The following is a 19,589-nucleotide window of genomic DNA, read 5'->3' as shown; positions in this document are numbered from 1 at the left end:
AAATCATGGCTATGCCAGGATAAATACGCCTTAAGCAGGTGTGCTTAGTTGATTAAAATTTATTAGGCATTTTTTATGTGCTTGGTACTGTCCTATGAGCTACAACATAACACAAAGATAAGTAAAAGAGTTCCTGATCTCACAGAGTATATAGTCCATATGACATTTGCTTGACCAATCTAATTTTATGATAATACCATTAAAACATGAATAGACCCAGTAGATGGGGTACCAAATGATATAATCAAATACATCCAAAGAATTAACAATAATATAAAAGAGTACTACAAATTGAAAATAAGAGAAATGCAAATCAAACCAACTCTGAGGTTTCACCTCATATCTATCAAGTTAGCAAAGAAGACAAAAGATGAAAGTGGCCAATGTTGGAGTGACTATGGAAAGATAGGCACACAGTTGCAATGTTGATAGAGCTATAAGCTCAACATTTTTAAAAGCAGTCAGCATTATGCAAATATTGACTAAAATGTAGAAGCCTTTCGATTGAGAAATTTGATTGCTAAGTTTATGACTCAAGGAGGTTTGTGACAAAAATAAAGGGACATATACATCATAACATTTATACCATACCTTTTTTGATAGTAAAAAGAATTATAAATAAATGCCCATTAATTATGAAATAGCTGAACAAGTTGAGATACATGATTATAATGGAATATCACTATGTTGTAAAAAATGATGAATATGATGAATAAAGAGAAACATGGAAAGACATATGAACCAATAAAAAATAAATTAATAAAAGCCAGGGGAAAGAACAGGGAAAGCAGCCTGTACAATGATTGCGACAGTATAATTGAAAAGAAAAAAAAAATAGAATAACTGACACTGAATAAATTACAGTCAAACTTGGTACCAAGAGGAGATATGAAAAGATACTTCCCTATTACAGAGATGGAGGACAATGGATGTGTAAACCCTGCTTACATTATCAAATATTTTCATTAAGTTGGTTAATTTTGCTGAATTGGTTTCCTCCTTTTTTTATTCTTTGCTATTAGGGATTGTTCTCTGAGACAATGAGGCATGAGAGGTATACTTTGAAAAATGGAGTTTGTATGAATGAAATTTATTCCCCCCCCATCCCAAATTACAAAGCCCAAACCCAAATTTTATAATGTAGGTCAATTGCCAGAGATCATTGTAACTAAACCTCTGTTCTAACCTAAATGAAGTTTTCGTATAGTATCCCCTTTCTTCTCCCTCTCTCCCAACTTAGCATGGTCTCAAAGACTCTTAGATAGCTCTAGTTTTTCCCACCTTGGTCCACCAGCTAAGCTATTATCCAACAGGGGGAAATTTTTGCTTTATTTAGCTTTACCCCTACTGTTTAGTCAGCCTAATCTCTACTCAGAAAAGTTCTTTGTCCATTGAACTCCTATAGGATCTCAATTAGCGACCATTCTTGGGTAACATTTTCTTCACTATTGCATGGCTCCTGATGTCTATTGATGTTTGCTGTATCTTATGTTATTATATATTCTCCTCCCACTCCCTGAACACCATTCCATAAGACAAATAGTGCTTTTTGGAAAGGAGAAAAATGTCAGCATAATTGATCAATAGTCTGAAGCATTGCTAAATGATACATCTTTGGACCTTCCTCCTCCTCAACAAAAATGGAGTACATTGGAAGTATCTTCTCATATGTTTTCATTTGAGTCACCCTTGATCTTTATAATTTTGTTAGATTTACTTTTGCATTTTGGTGAATTGTTCTTTCCATTTAATACATTGTGGTTACTACAAATATTGTTTTCTTGGTTCTGTTTATTTTTTAATCTCTATCAATTCATAAAAAATCTTTCCATGCTTTTATTCATTCATTACACACATAATTTCTAACTACATTCCCTTAATGCAACAAATTTATTTAGCCATTCCTCAATGAAAAGGCATCCATTTTGTTTTCAATTTTTACCTATTGCAAAAGGTGCTACTATAAATATTTTGAAGTATCTAAAGATTTCCTTGGGGCATAAGCTCAGCTATGGAGTTTCTGGTTCAAAGACTATGGACATTTTAGTCAGTTTACATGACTTCAAATTAAGTTCACCGATAATTTGTTAGTGTATCCAGAGTATTGTATTTTTGGGTCATTTGTGCCTATTTGGAGAATATGAGATAAAACTTCAGGGTTGTGTTGATTTACATTTACCTATTAGTTATTTGGAGCAGTTTTGAATATTTTTAATTTCTTCTTTTGAGAATTCTGTCTATATCATTTATCTATTTTTAATAACTATTAGTCTTAGATATAGTTATTGTTTCCTATATTTTTGATACCAAACTCTTATCAGAGAGATTTCTTCCCCCCATTTAAGCACTTTGCTCCCCTTTTCTAGGTGAATTAATATTGTCTGTGAAGAATTTTTTTTCAGCTTAAGTTCCCTCTATTCTTAAGGATTTCAATACAAAAGAATTGCCTAGTTTTAAGAGGATTTCATAGGTTTCCCTTCTATTTGCCATAGGAAGGTATTAAATATGTGTGCATCTGCTGGCTAGTCATACTCAGAAAGGATCTCAGTCACCATCATGACAGCAGCAAGTAATGGCATAAAAAACTTACTTGATTATTCTCTTTTCCAAAACTCTTTAGAAGTTCTCAATATTGTAAGTATTGAAATTGGACTATTCCAGCAGAAGAAACTATAGAAAAAGATTGTAGGTGAGGATAACTCTAGATATAATGGAGATTAGCAAACTGATGTAACTTCTTGTATCTTGGACTATTTTTATAGCCTGAACCCCAGATATTACCTCCTATTAAGACCCATATGGTGATCATTGTAAAGCTTGGGACCTTGTTTATACTGTAGACCCTTATTTCTCTCTTTATTGCCTACATTTCTACTAATGTCTGTCTAGGAAAAAATATCTTTTTTCATGTTTTTATTTTTAGAACCCACCACAACACCTTTCATAAAGTTGGTTATTTACCAAATATTTGCTGAATTGGATGGAACCCTAACCATTCCACATTCTGACTGTTCTAGTTGGATGGGATAGTGGAAAAGCATTGCACTTGGAGTTAGGACAATGCTATTTTAGTACTAGTTCTTATATTTACAAACTGTCATATATTTACAAATTATCATTGTTGGCCAGTTATTCACCTTTCCATCAGTAAAATAAGGATAATAGCACACATCTAATTCATGTTAAGAGGGGTAGCATGGTATCATCAATAATGTGTTGACTTGAGGACCAGGAAGACATGAGTGCATGACTCATCTCTAGCTGACTCTGGGCCTCACAGAACCATCAGCGACTAACAAGATCACAAGTTGTAGAGAAGGTGCTAACTGTATTGGTAGTAACACCAATAAGAACATACCATTACCTATTTCCATCTACTCATTCCATGAAACTGTTGAAGAAAAGTGGTTTATAAATTTTAGGCAGAATAAAAATGAGGGAATAACTTTCCTCTTCCCTCTTCTTATCTTTCCCCTTTTCTTATCTTTCAACTTTAAAATCAACAGAATAATTGGGAATATGTGGAAATATAAGTATTCTTCATCACTTAGTTATCTAAGAAACATTAATTTATGTTAATTAATTAATTAATAATTAACTCATGGGAGTCTATTTAGGGATAGCATGTCTAGGAAAACATAACTAACACTGGGAAAAATACCTGTGTGTTTTATGGCAAAGAGTCCAGTATCACAGTAACGTGTTCTCATACTTAGAAAAGACTTTTCATCGCTACATAAGTCTGCCAGTAATTCATGGACAAATTTATCTTTGGTTTTCACAAGCCACAAAAATACCAATATAGCCTTTGGAAACTAAGTGAAAGCCTTTGACTTACTGCTTTTACAAGACTCTCAACTCAACCCCCACTATTAACACACTTCCTCCCTAGAGCTTAGAAAACAACTGAAGACGTGAATTCATCTGTCAGCTTTGAAAAATCCTGAGAGAGGGTGGTAGCATCTGTTTCAGGCAAATATGAAGACAGACATCTTACTTTTTCTTCTCCTCTGCCTCAAGGCTAAAGTTTTAGCAGGTGAGTGTCCCTACTATGCTATTCTTACTATTTTATGACCCATAAAGAGATTAAGAACATTATGGCAAGGGAAGCCAAGGTCTAAAAGATGAACTTGGGAAAAGAGAAGATTTATATGCCCAACTTTGAGCTTGTCACTGAGGTCAGATTCAGTTTTGGGACTTCCATTACTCATTACCTCTGTTGTTGTCTTCTTTTTGCTAAGGAAAATGGCATAAGCTCTGCCATAACATTCTTGTTAACTTTTTGGAATTACCTTTCAAAAATAGAATTCAACTTTCTTCCTTTCCCATAGAGATACAAGTGAAAATGGCTTTTGTCCACAGGATTTAAACTGTTAACTTACTTAAAATAAATAACACATTTGGAATAGAAATTCTTATGGTCTAGGAAAACTAAATAAATGGTCTTTGAGGAGGAACATTTTGATATTTTCATTTTCCCTGTGTTCTGAGGCTCATAATACCCAGTTAGCCACACAGTTTTCCTTGGCATTGGATGATACTAGATTTCATTATAACAAGAATTTAAGGGGTGAATGATAAAGGTAAGAGAATATTTTTATTTTAGAATCCACTAACATCCCCTCTTTACACTGGTTATTACAAACTTTTTGAGCAACAAAATGCATACCCAAGGCACTCACAAAAAAACTTCCATATTTAGATAGTATTTGGGTGGGTATTTTGTGAATATTATTTATAAATCATAAAAAGATCCCAAAGTTATTCTCACATGACTCTTTTATAATACAGTTGAAATTTAAATGTCCTTGCCTCTAACTCAGAAAACAGTGGATGATGCCTCATTTTGTGTTATTTCTATTTTCTCTTCAACTCTGTGCCATATTCTTGATGGCTGGGAAGGCATACAACTGAAGTGATACATGAGAAGGGAATGCTGCTAACAACAGAATTGAAAGAAGACAATTTGACAGAATTAATCACATCAGTAAATATATTTTGGAGTGGTACGGAGACAAGCACTTTAATTTGCCTCCAAATTTTGAAATGACTATCTTGACACTAATGTATGTTCTTAGCACTATGGTGATACTGGGTGAATCAGGGAGAATACAGGGAGGAAAAAAAACCCCACCTCATTAATTGAGGCCAATGAAGTATTTACGACACTCAGATCTTGTGGTTGTTCTGGGGGATGCCTTCTCAGCCACCATTGTAACACATTGTGCTTCCTCTATAAACAAAGAAAATCTGACTAGTTGGGGTGAAGGGAGCCTGGATGGTAAGCATTTATTTAAGATACATTGATTCAGATCATGCTAAAAGCAAGACACCATGTTTGGTGATGAAAGAGATCCAAGAATGAATAAGACCTGGCTTCAGGTTGCTTATATTTGAAAAGGATTTTTGACTTTCCTTTTTACTTCTTATATGCATTGTTTTGAGGAACAGTCAAATAACAACAAAGGATTCTGCAACAGTCTAAATGTGTAAATTAGACTCCAACTTACTTGTGATAATATTATCATTTTTTCTTCTTTAGACCCAGGTTCATTTGGGGTATTTCAAGTCTCTAGAACGATTTGTTAACTCTGAATAGAAGTTTGATCTTTCTAGAGTACAATTAACCTTGCATCCTTTTGACATTTATACACTGATTTTCATAGTACAAACAGCACCAGGGAACATCTTATTTTCATTTGATAGTTAAAGAAACTGAAGCACAAGTGACTAAGGACATATAGCAATAGCAAGAATGATGCTTATATAAAAAAGTTCTGCCAGATTCTCTAGATTTGCACAATAGCTACAATTCAAAGATTTCAAAACAGGAGTAGAATGAAGCAAGCCTATATAATTTAGGCTTCTAGAGGGAAGGGGCTGTTTCAATTTGTCTTTGTGTCCTGAGTGACTAATATCTAGTAGATACTTGATAAATATTTATTAAGGATAGAGTAGGAATGGAGGGAATAAGAGATCAGGACTTGTAAGTTCCATGTGGCTGCCCAAGTTTGTTTTGAAATTCAATGGACAATTGTATATAGGTCATGATAATAAGGCTAAATAGCACAAGTTGATCAATGAAAAATTTTTTTATTCTATTTCTCTTTGGATCTCCAATAAGAAATATTATTTAAGTCTAAGCCTTGTTAATTATGACAGTTGTTATCTATTGTGCACAGAACAGCAATAAGTATCTAGGTAACACAGAAGATACAGCTCTAAATCAGACTGACCTGAGTTCAAATTTCACCTCAACCTCTTACTACTTATGTGACCCTGGGCAAATAATTTAACATTTGTGTCCCTCACATTGTTCAACTGTAAAATGAGGATAATAATAGCACCTGCCCTGCAGGTTTGTTTTGAGGATCAAATGAAATATTTGGAAAGTGCTTAGCACAACATCTCACTCATAGTAGGTACTAAATAAATATTTGTTTCATTCCTATATAACTTTTTTTTTTTGACTAAGTAAGTAGCTTCTAATTTCCAACTGCAATTAAAGGCTACTAGGAAGTTAGTCTTTCTTAGCTTCATTTATTCATTCACTCATCATTTGATAAACACTTATTCAGCAACTATTGTGTCTTTGTCATTATATTTCTAGCACAATGATTAGCACATAGTAGGTACTTAATAAAGGCTTATTGGTTAATTGATGAAACTGCCAGGAATAAAACACTGTTATCCCTTCCTCTACCATAAAGCATTAGGATCATTTATTGAAACAATGTACACATAGATGATTCATTGTTTAATACCCATAGCTCATATCCATAGAGAACTTTACAAAACATACCACACACAAACAAACAAACACAGACACATACACACACACACACACATACACACACACAATGGATCTCTCTATCTTCCCATCTCTTCCTGGTTGGAGCACATGGGTAGTTCTTGGGCTCTATTCTCCCTACTGATCAATACCCCTTTACTATGCTCCATTTCTGACCTGGTCCTATGATCTTTAGACAACCAGGTATCCAACCCCTTACACCTCACAGAAATTAGTATAAATATACTATTGGTTTATTCCTGTTGTAGTTCAGAAACCCCAAATTTATGAAATTCTTCTGCCTCAGCCTCCCCAGTAGCTAGGATTATATTATGTGTCACCATGCCTAGCAAGTTTTATAATATTTAAATAACTTTCATGTGTAGTATGCCATTTGATCTTCATAGCCTAGGTAAAGGTCAGGAATGGTTTGACTATCGCCACATTTACCAATGATATAACTGAAGTTCCTAGAGTTTAAGTGAGATACCCATATATCTTATCAGTGGCTGATCAGAGGTTAGAATTCAGATATTTTGACTCTGAATACACTCCACACACTCCCTCTCATACTTGATGTTTTTCTTACCCATAAAGAGGAAAAAACTTCCCTTCTTCTTGACACTGAGCTGAGAAAACAGAAGTTATCTCTTAAAAATAGCATCTATGCCACAAGTGACTTGTATACTAAGTTTTATCCATTCTCCTAAGTTCTAACTGCTTGTAACATATCTCAACTCAGCATGTGTACAGCTCACCCAACTGTTCCACTTAATGTATCATCTGCTGCAGCACGCTATCCCCAATAACAGCTTCTTCAGTCAGAAACTGTCTGGCAGTTTTGTTAATGAGTTTAAGTACAGAGTACCTTTTGTTCTTTCTTGGTCTAGTTGGTACCCACGGGGCTAAAAGTAGAAATGCATCTTTGTCTATAAATGAAATGGGATTCAAGTTGTGCAAAGGTTTCCCACCTTCAAATTGGAAGCCAAACATGTCTATCTCATCTTGGGAAAAACACATGGACACACACAACACACAGTTGGGTACTTTGTTCCTAAAACATGCTTCTTAAATAAAGGCTATTAATATACATGTTAGCATAATTAACACATTTCATTTCTTCAGTGGTTGCACATGGAAGCATTACTTTGTACAAGATTTAATGACAATAATGATGATAAAGATATTAAGTTACCATTTTTATAATACTCTAAGATTTTCTAATTATTTATAAATATAATCTTCTTTTATCTCCATAAGAAGTCCCTGTGACATAGATGTCATTATCATCTCCAATTTTATAGAAGAGGAAATTGAGACATACAGAGGTTAAATAACCTCCCAGGAATTTGTGGATAAAAAGTATTTGAGTTTGAACTCAAAGTAGTTGAACCACTTAGTTGCTATTTTAAAAGATTTTATGTATTTTCTTTACATATTATAAGGGAAAAGCATAAAGTAGTGATAGTTAATAGTTGTCCTTTATAATTGAAGAACATGTTATCATGTATAAGCCATGACTTGCACATTATGTTGTGTAAATATCCTTCTCATAAGGTAGTGATAACAACTCAAAGAACTCAAATATGTGTAATTCTTTCCTCACAATAACCATACGCTATTACTAGTGCATATATCATTCAATGGATGAGGAAACCATGAAGGCTAAATTCGGTTGACCATAGGCATATAACCAGTTAGCAATGCATTTGGGACTATAATTTAGATTCTCTGACAAGGTCAGTGTTCCTTCTACTCTATCACATTGATTCTCCAGATAATGAGCCTTTTAATGTTCTCTCCACTCCATATTAATCCAGTAGACTTATTTTTATTCATTTAATAATTATTTATCAAATGCCAACAATCTGCCCTAAACTATGCCAGATTCAGAAAGGGATACAAAAGAAATGTGACACACAGTCACTGAATTCTAGGATATCAATCTGGCTGATCTTGATCATTTGAGACATTTATCTCCACTATGGTTGTAGAGAGAGGACCCATATATTTAAAACAACATGAATAAATATATAATTATGGATCAAATCAAATACCATGGAAAACAATTGCTAAAGCATTTCAGAAAAGGAAGAAATCTGTATTCATAGGTTACAATGCTCAGAGAAGCCTTGAGACTAAAAATGGAATGATAAGTAAAAGGGAGAGAGGGTATTCCAAGTGGACAGAACAGAATGAGTAAGGACAAAAAGTTAGAAATAAATGTGACAAGTTCAGGAGACAATAAGGAATCTAGTTTGGCTTGTCTGGGGTTTGCATTGGGGTACAATATAGGAGATGCTTAAATTCAGTTTTTGAAGAGCCTTAAATGGTAGGTTGATGAGTCTAGACTAAACTTGCAACAAATATGAGAGTTTTTGACATATAATTGACCTGATGATGTTTGTAATTTGGGAAATTCATTTAGCTATGAGATGCTATGGGCATAAGTAACACAGAATGGGCAAGAATGGATGAGTTGTTAAATGCACCTTTAGAGCAAATTTCCAAGCAGATCCAATGTAATATTTTGAATCTGCTATGTGATAATTCTCTAGAACTGCTCTTACAAGACTACTTTTGGAAAACTTTGCATTGATAACCTTGGAATATATTCTGGGAAAATTCCCAAGATAGTGAAGGATCTATAGTTCACATCATATGGAGATCCGTTGAGGAGATCAGTCTAGAAAAGGGAATCCTTGGAATAGAAGGATATAAAAACTAGCTTCAGGTATTTGAAAAGATCTCCCATAAAACAGGTATTCACTTTATTTGATATTGGGGGAAGAACTAGAAATCAATGAATGGAATAATAGCAAAAATAGCATTCATAACAATAATAACACTTACATAGTGCTCTAAAGTTTGCAAAGTATGTTATCTCATTTATCTTTATAGCAATCCTGGGAGGGAGTTGCTGCAATTATCCTCATTTTATAGAGGTAAAATTTGTCCATTATGTAGTAAAAGGGAAGGATCCTTTTTAAAGTATGTATTAATCTAAATGACTTCTGACATTCCTTCTAAGGCCCTTCTAATAATTTTGAAAAATAAATAAAAGCAGATATATTGAAAAGTAGAAAAAAATCTGATTCAATTAAGCCATCATTTATACCTCATTTTTTTCCACATCTATTAATTTTTTTAATTTATGGGATAAAGCAAGAATTTTAATAAAAGATGATTGCACATGATACTTCAAATCTGTCGTGAACAAATTGCTGTTCCTTTTAAATATATAATAAAGTTATGATGCAATTTTTCCCTTTATTTTCCTTACCTCCCTTCCTCCATCCTAGAGATGGCTATCACTAGGCACAAATAGGTTATAGACCCAATTTTAAAAATATGAGGATAATAAAATAAAATTTATGAGATCATAAGGTGGCAAAGTAGAAAGAGCAGAAAACTTGAAATTAGAAGACTTGAGTTGGAGTTCTGATTTTGACCTTTACAGACTATTACCCTTCAGCAAACTGTTTAATTTTTCTGAGATTCAGTTTCCTTATCTGAATAATAGAGCTCACAAACATATAGATGAGGATCAAAGGAGATGTTTAGTCTTATCTTATCATAAAGCATTATACAAAGTACAAGTAATCTTTAAAAGACAATATGCAATTTTTTGGAAATTTTATTTATTTAAGGCAATGGGGTTAAGTGACTTGCCCAAAGTCACACAACTAGGCAATTATTAAATGTCTGAGGCTGTATTTGAACTCAGGTCCTTCTGACTCCAGGTCAGGTGCTCTATTCACTGTGCCACTTAGCTGCCCCAGAGAATAGGTAAATTTTTAATCACAATGTAAAACATTGAAAATAGGAAATTAAATCATTTCAGATAACTACCATACAATAAGATTCTCAAAGAATGAACATGAAATAAAGAAAGCATGCAAAGGGATTAAAATGTGTGTTTAAAAAAAACATATATATATATATATATATATATATATATATATGTGTGTGTGTGTGTGTGTGTGTGTGTGTGTGTGTGTGTGTGTGTGCATGTATACACATATCCATATATTAAACATATAGATAGAGAGATAGATAGATAGATAGATAGATAGATGCTTACATGTTTATCTTGGGTCTAACTGCTGAAATACCTACGACCTTGCTAGACTTTCAAAGATCACAACTAAGGTCAACTAAGAATATTTAGTTAGATTTTTAAAAAAGATTGATTGGACTTGGATAAAATGGCGTTATTATTCCTACTGAATCTTTCATAGCTTACAATAACAAATACAATCTCAACAATTTTTCCTGTAAGTGGGATCTCTTTGTTGTTCTTGTCGTAACCAGCTCTGTTCCTTTAAAAATGGCAGCCAAAGTTATATTTTGCTTATTGAAGCAACTTCATTTTCTGTTATCAAGTTATTTCAAGTATGTCACTTGAAAGTATCTTATTGGAATTCACTATTTTATTTTGGAAAATATAGAAGACCTACTCAGTTCAAGTTCCCAAGGGTATTTCTAAACTATTGTTAGTCAAAATCCAGGGATTTTTTTTTTTGCTTTTAATTTTAAAAAGCAAAAATAAAGTTTACCAGTGAGTTTTATCAACCTTGTTAATAGAAATAAAGTCATTTGTTTGTATAGAAATAATCACAAATTATGGTAAAAAATCTTATGACATACATAGCATATATTGATTTCTTTTGTTTTAATTTTTATATTCATAAATTAGAAAGAAATCTTGGCTATGCCCAAAAAGAATGGTGGGATTAAATATTTTTAATAAGTCAAACTGTCATTAGCTATATTCAGTCAATTTGTTGAATTTTTCATGAAATTAATAACATGATTAGAATTAAATGACCAAATCACTATTTGTATAACTTTGAACAAGTCAAGTCATGTTTCTTAGTCTTCATTTTTCATCTTAAACTGGAGATAATCATAGTCCATCTATTTAATTCACTAACTTATTATAAGATTTAAATGGAAAATTTTAATTTTATTTATTAAATTTATATCTATACTTGTTTACTAAGATTTGAGATTTCATATTGATTATAGATGAGATTAATTTTCAATGTCAGAACTATTATTATGATTTTTTTTGCTACTGGATACCAGAGAGATTCAAATATCTTTTATAAGGTTTGCCTAATATAATGACTGAGACTTGTGGAATTTTCACAGATAATTTGGAGGTAGGACTTTTCCTTTAGAATTTAAACCCCACAAGGGCGGGGCCATGTCTTTCCTAAAATCTGTAAACCCTCAAACATGAGTTCAGTATCACTGAGAAAGTGATTGATTGATAAATAAGTGAGCCTGATAACTAGGGATATCAACTTGTTAGTAATAAAACAATTCAATATTTTAAAAATGATTTTCTAAAGTGGCATTCTTCATGTAACAGATAATCCTTTCAACAAGAGGAAATTCACTTGGTTCAAATAGTAAGGCTATTTAAAGCATTTTTTGAACTGGACCTGGTGGAGCATATTTGTAATTCTTGCTACTGGAACTGGTGAATTGTTTGAACTGAAGGGTTTTGAGCGGAAGTAGGGCTAAGTCAATTGGTATTTGTACTAATCTTACACCAATATCATAAACCTCCTAGGGCAGGGTGTCCAGGGAGTGGGCTCAAGGAGTGGCTAATTGTCCTAAATCAGAGAAGGGTCAAAGCTTTTGTAGTGGACTAATTCTGTGAGAGGTCCCTGCATTTGTAGCTTCGTGAGCCAGGGAGACAATCTCAACTATAACAAGAACTACAACAATAAAAATAAAAATAATGAGGCAATTATTAGACACTCTCCTTGCTCATGTCTTCATCAAAATGAACAATATAAGCATTTCACCAGTTTACCATTTTATTCCTTTATATTTGTTGATGTTAATTTAAATCCTTTCCTACTTTTTTCTCTCTCTCTCCTATTTTGCTTTAGAAACTTCACCAATTCTCCCCTACTTTCACTAACCTCCATTTCCTTTCTGCCCTAACCATTGTTTGAAAACAAATTGTTAAAAACTTGAAAAGTTCTTTTATAAGATTAGATCAAAGTAACATAGTCAGCACCTGCAGGCTTCTGTATTAAGAATTAAGTATAGGAAACTCTTGAATATATATGAATATACATATGTTTGTGTGCATATGTATATTTCTATGCATATGTATACATATGTATAAATACACCCAAGCATGTATAAATATCCATAGATATATAGAATTCAATTAACAGTTATTATCTATCTATCTTCTATGAAGAAGGGATTGGGTATATACACTGAGGCTACACAGACAATTTAAGTAATTTATGGCTTCATGGAACTTAAGAGTATAGAAGGGGAACTAAAAGAAGTGTAAGAAGAATTTTAAAAGAGGATAGATAGTGGAAACTTCCTTCCATTGTATTTGTTTTTTTATAACTAAAAGCAAGACAAGAAGTTTGAGATAACTTCTTCCAGAACTTCAGCTCTGGAGGTATATTGACCGAAAAGAACTGTTGCTCCCATGTGACATTGTCTGGTGCTGCTTGGCAGGTACCCCCAGTTTTGGAGACTCTTGAAAAGATCTGAAGTACCTGCCCACCAAGTAGCCCCTAGGGAATAGAGCTCAAAGCAGAGATACCCTCAGCGCCTATAGTATCCTGAAGTGTGTTTGTACCATATTTTAGGTATTGAAACAGTGGGATCTGGCTCTACCCAACTTTCTGCTTAATTCACCAGCTAACACTTTTCAAAATTACCATCTGCTTCTACTGGGAATGACACCCCTCAAAATGACAGCCACTAATAGCTTGGATATTTTGGTAACTGCAGGCTCTTCAGGGAATCAATTAACTATATTTTTCTCCTTGGTATTAGAGCACAAGGATTTATTATGTGTACAGGGGAAAAGGCTCACCTCCTTTACATTTACAGAATGTCAGGGTTCAAAAAGACCTTAACAGTCATTTAGATAAAGGGTTTTTAAACAAAGGTACATGGATAGGTTTCAGGGAGTTTGGGAACTTAGATGAGGAAAAAAAAGTTTGCTTTTACTAACTCCTAACTTGAAATTTGGCATTTTCTTCAACAACAATAACAATAGCAATAGCAAATGATTCGAGGAGGAGACCAAAATGTTTCACCAGACTACCTAAGCAATTCAGGGCACAGTCAAAAAAAATTAAAACCTCCTAATTTAGACTAACTCTCTCATTTTCCTACCCAAGAAACCAGAGAGGGGGAAATAACCTGTTTACTCATATAGTAAGCAAAATAGGCACAATTTGAATCTAGAGCCTCTGACTCCAAATTCAATACTTGAGTATTCAAATTTGAGTCAAAAGTCAAATTGCTAGTTTATAAGTAGTTTAACCCTATCTTGAATGCAGATCTGGTCAGAACTCTTGGGTTTTTGCTACTAGAGCCTTTGCTTAAAAGAATAATTATGAAAGAATAGAGGGTTTGAAGGAATTTACTACTAAATTCCTGCCAGTTCTATTTGTGCAATAGGGACCTTTTTGGGGGGGATGCTTGGGTTATTGAATGGACAACCATCTTGCCTCTAAGTAGGTAATGGATGCAAATTCTCTCTTTTTTCATACTCTAGTCCTAACTCATACTGCTAGGAAGACAGGCATATGTATTCATTCTCATGATATCTTTCTGGTAAAACAACTATTCAAAGAAACCTCAAGGTAGTGAATGACATCAGAACATAAATCTGCAAAATTTTACTTTGATGTTCTGGCCACCTGAGTTTAACACCTGTGGGGTTTTTTCATCACCTCAAAACAAAACAGTTTTTATGGGAAGGTTTCTCATTTTTTCCTCATGATGCATACTTGAAAAGTTAAAAATTTCCCCCTCCCACAGAAGTATTAAAGCTTCCTCCTGAAGCTCTAATCTTGTGCCTTATCATGATATGGAGATGACCTAGTTTAATTTGTGAAGGATGTCCTAATAGCTAATAACTCTGACAAGTCTTGATGAACTGGAAAGTCCCTCACCCTTTCAGTCCAATGCTAGACTGGGCATATTGACTGGGTAAATATAAGGACTATCTAGGCCAAACTCAGAAATGCTCATGACCAGAGCTTCATCAAAAAAGTCATTGGGGGGGGTGGCTAGGTGGTGTAGTGGATAGAGCACTGGCCCTGGAGTCAGGAGTACTTGAATTCAAATCTGACCTCAGACACTTAATAATTACCTAGCTGTGTGGCCTTGGGCAAGCCACTTAACCCCATTGCCTTGCAAAAACATAAAAAAATGTCATTAGAATCATCTACCAAAAATAGTTATTGGGCATGGGCATGGCATAATTCTTTGAGCTTCTATTCCCAGCAACTAGCATAGTGCCTAATATCCGGTAGATTCTTGTGCACTGATCATGAAAGCAAGTTAGGATCTATACTGTTTGAGGCTACATTCCCATCAATAAAATCAAATGTTCTCAATGAACTTATAATTGATAAGCTCTTTTTCTTATTAATTATTGATCATTTTTTCCTATCAATAATTTTATACTGAATATATGCTTTTCTGAAGACCCCATCAGTGCAAAAATCCATTTGCTTGCAGAGAATTTGGTAAACAGAATTAAATTAAATGGGTCTGTCTTATTTTAGAGAATGCCGTTGTCTCATGTCATTAAATAATGTAGATGTTTAAGGAACCTTCCCAGTCACCATGACTCTGAATAAATTGTTAAGAACCTTCTGGAAGTTCTCAAGCAAAAAATCTTTTCATATATTTTGAATCAATTAATAGCAAAATAAGTTTCAAAAATCAACTTAAAAATAGAATTTAGGGAAAATATGGCTACATAAGATATTAAAAGAGATAATGCCCTGCAAGTTCAATATGGCAACCAAGAAAAGCTTATGGACTTCTCTCCCCACTCCTATTTAAGTTCTTTCTCTGTATGTGCTAAACCTTAGGAACACAGACAAAAGTGAGATAGTCCCTACCTCCTTGGAGTTTATATGCTACTCAAAGAATATAATACATACACAGAAGTAAATAAAGGACACATATAAAAATTCATGATTTGCGCCCTAAGAGAATTAGCAAAGTCCTTTGCTGAGAGATCAAGAAGGACGAAGATAAAGAAATACTAACTTGTTTAATAACAAAGAGATCATTAGTGATCCCTGTTTAATTGAAATGTGTTGAATTCCCATTTTATAGATAAAATGATTAAGTCTTAGAATGTTCTTTGAGGTAGGGGTTATTTCATTTTTATCCTTGTATTACCAGTACTATCACAATTCCAAGAACAGAATCTGGGAATCCAAACTTTTATGTAAATGTAATTTCAAAATATGAATTTAAATCCATCTAACCATTTCAGGGGATTCTTTATTCACATTAAGCTGGCCCTAGATACACATACAAGGCATTTTCATGGATGATTTCCCCTCATGTCTAGGATGTTCTCCTTTCTCATCTCTGCCTCTAAGCTTACCTGACTTCCTTCATGTCTCAGCTAAAATTCCATTCTTCAACAAACTTTTCCTGATGTCCTTTATGTTAGTATCTTTCCTTTAATCAAACCCAGCACATAATTGTTTATCTGTTGTCTTGCCCATAATATTATTAGCTCTTTGAGAATCGTGACTATTACCTTCCTTTGTATTCCCCAGAGCTTTGCTTTGCAGTATATAACACTGCAGGCACTAAATAAATACTTTTTAACTGACTGACTTGGCAACTGATTGGATATGATACATAAGGAAGAGGGAAGATTCAAGGATAATGCCATGGTCACAGACATTGGAAACTGTAAATATAGTCATATCATCTTCAGAAAGAGAAAAATTTGGAGGAGGTGTGAGTATGGGAGAAAATATAAGTTCCATTTTGGACATATTTGAGATGCCTAGTACATATGCAGTTTGAAATACCCAGCACACTGTTGGCAACAGATAACAAGAGTTCAGTAAAGAAATTAGGACTGACTACATGTATTTGGAATGACAATTGATGTCATAGAAGTTGAGGAGATCACCAAGAGAAAGAATTAGGACAAGAGACGAACACGTGGATGCAGGGTACTATAAAGCCTTAGGAACAGGAGCAAATTGTTTTAATCTCTCTGTCTCGGTTTCCTCATTTTTATAATGAGGAGGTTGGATTTACTGGTTGTATTCTGTCAGTTCTTCAGATTATCAATGAATTTCCTTTCTAAAAGGAGATTCCTGGCTAAATAAAACAGTCTAGATGTAATATGACTACGACAGAAGATAGTAGGTCTATCACTCCCTCATTTTCTGAATGTCATGCCTTTTTAAGCGCATAAGCTTTTTTTGGTTGCCATATTGAACATAAAAACATCCGTATCTCTTTTAAAACCTTATGGAGCCAGATCTTTCCTAAATTCTACTCTTTAAATTGATATTTTGGAAGTTATTTTGCTATTAAATTTCATCTTCCTTGAGTCAGTCTAATGTACTATAAGGATATTTTGGGATCCTGACTGATAGTATTCGCTATTCCTTTTAATGATTATTTCAATAGTTCTGATAATGATATTTTAATTCAAATAATTGTTTTAAAAATTAAATGGCATAGGACAAAATACAGATTCTTGGCACACTTCACTAGAGATTTCTCTCCAACTTAATTTGGACACTATAATGACTATCCTTTATAAAAAAAAAGATCTGAATCCACTGAAGCATACTATTATCTAGTCCACATCTGTCCACCATGTCTTCAAGGATAGTGAGAGAGTCTTCCTTAAATGACTTCCTAAAATCTAGGCAACTGTACAATATTTTCCCAATTATCTAGTCAAGTAACTGTCAAAAATTAAGGCTAACATGGCATGATGTCTTGATGATGATGCCATGATTAAATTTTGTGATCAACATTTCCTTTTCAAAATGTTCAATAACTTCCCTCTAATAACATATTATAGAATTTTTTCATGAAATTCAAGTCAAAATTGCCAATTATATACGTGTTTATCTCTCTCTTTTAAATTGAGACATTATTTTGAAGTCTGACTATTTGTACACATGTTATCTTCCCTGTAAGTTTTCATTTCAAATGAAATTCTTTTAAAAAGAATTCTGGAGTACCAAGTACACTGAATAACACATACAAGATTCGAAATAATTACTTGCTCAGTTCAGTTCAATAAACATACTGAATTAATTACTTAGGTACAAAAGGGAACTTCCCTTGATTGCCTCTCATTCAGAGCCATCTCCAGTCATTCTGATTCATATTTAGTCACTAGATCCAGATGACTCTGGAGGAGAAAGTGAGGCTGGTGACTTAGCATAGCATCCCTTCACTCAAATTCAAATCATGTGCCTGACATGGCATCACCTCCCTAATATCATGGTCTTCTTTGAGAACAAAGGACACACAACACCACCACCATCTTCACCACTACTACCAGAATCATCCTTGAAGTAGTCAGTCTATTGCTACTTTGTTTTTGTCAGAGAGAGAGCTGTAGCAGTTTTCTAGGTATTTGAAGTCCTCTATAACTACTTTAGTGTACCTCTCTGCTGGATTTGTAATCTATTCCTGAATTTTTCATTTATTTCCTCTTTCCATCTAAATGGGTCTGAAGTGTGCTCTAATTATAAGCTTCCTTCATTTATCTTAATCAAGTGCTTTTCTTCCATGTATCTTCACCCTACCTTCTCTGTTTACTATATTTTCTCATTTGAGTATTTCTTATTAATATACAATGCTATTTCTGTCACCCCCCCCCAATTGAACCTATTATTTATTCTGGTTCTTTGGAATAGGATTAAATATTTAATACCTTACTTCACATTCACACTGGTATGTTGGGTCTCCAGAATTAAGACTACTATTTACTACCATGATTGCTGGAACAGCCCTTGTGAGTAATCACAGTCTTAAGTAGCTCCTGAAATCCCATTGATGTGCTTCCAATTTACATTCAACCTGTAGACTTAAATTTTAAGGAAGAGTTTAAAGTCAAACAGCATGGGAAGAACAAATTTCCCATAGACTTGAGGTACATTCTCCTATTTTTAACAAAATAATCATAAAATAAAACAAAGTTCTCATTTGTTCCATGTGGAATTTATTAGAAAGGTTTAGATTTCTCTGATTCTTGAGCTCATCACTCAATTGCAAATGCTTTCCAAAATTACAGGTGATCTCTTAATTGCTAAAAATAATGGCTGACCTTGTCTCAGTCTTCATCTTTTCTTGCCTTCTCCGAAGTATTTGATACTACTGATTACCTTCTAAATATTCTCTTCTCTTGTCTTTTTGTGAAATCAAATGAAATGCTTCTTAATTAACTTTTAGAATAAGGGGAGAAATCAACTCTGGGGAGAGAGGATTTAATTTAAAGTATCATAATAATGAGGAACACAAATGATCAACCAAACTCAGAAGACTTTAAGGTTTTTGCTTTTTCTTGAACTGTCCTCACCAATTTCATAGCTGAGTATGATGTCTGTACTAGATGGATGTTTCTGTTGCTAGGCTAAGTTGTCCTGCTCCTTGGATTGGTCTTTCTAAGGTTATTTGGACTTGCCTCTACAGGACCTCATACCTTTTCTGGAATGGCTGCTTCACTGTTACTATATAATTAGATTCTGCTTCTTTGTTCTTATGTTGGGTTGTTCCTCTTCTCAGCTGGGCTTGCTCTCTGGCAGCAGGTGGCAGTGTAGAAAAGTCTTGCTTCTCTAGAAAATTTTCAAAACACCCTTGCTGGGTCAAAGATGGGTCTCCTCAATAAGAGCCCTCATTTTAACTTATGGTGACGAACTAGTACATTTCTCAACTCTTCTGCTCAATAATATGGCTCTTAGTCCTCCAGCCTCCTTTTATTGTTTTTAAATTCAAGCTT

At 33.8% G+C, this 19,589-nt stretch overlaps 1 protein-coding gene across 2 annotated transcripts in view; it reads left to right on the top strand.

The window, feature by feature from the left end:
- The first annotated feature begins 3,903 nt into the window (after nucleotides 1–3,903).
- ICOS (inducible T cell costimulator) overlaps nucleotides 3,904–19,589 on the top strand; it is a 35,324-nt gene continuing 19,638 nt past the window's right edge. For both annotated transcript variants that reach the window (XM_074191570.1, XM_074191571.1), the window contains exon 1: nucleotides 3,904–4,036. In XM_074191570.1, coding sequence (XP_074047671.1) covers nucleotides 3,979–4,036 — 58 coding nt within the window. In that variant the 5' untranslated portion in view covers nucleotides 3,904–3,978. The remainder of the gene's footprint in view (nucleotides 4,037–19,589) is intronic.

The sequence above is a fragment of the Macrotis lagotis genome, chromosome 6 (assembly GCF_037893015.1).
Source record: "Macrotis lagotis isolate mMagLag1 chromosome 6, bilby.v1.9.chrom.fasta, whole genome shotgun sequence".
In the NCBI taxonomy this organism is placed as follows: Eukaryota; Metazoa; Chordata; class Mammalia; order Peramelemorphia; family Peramelidae; genus Macrotis; species Macrotis lagotis.
The sequence above is the reverse complement of the archived record's forward strand: the minus strand, read 5'-3'. Positions and strand labels throughout refer to the sequence as shown.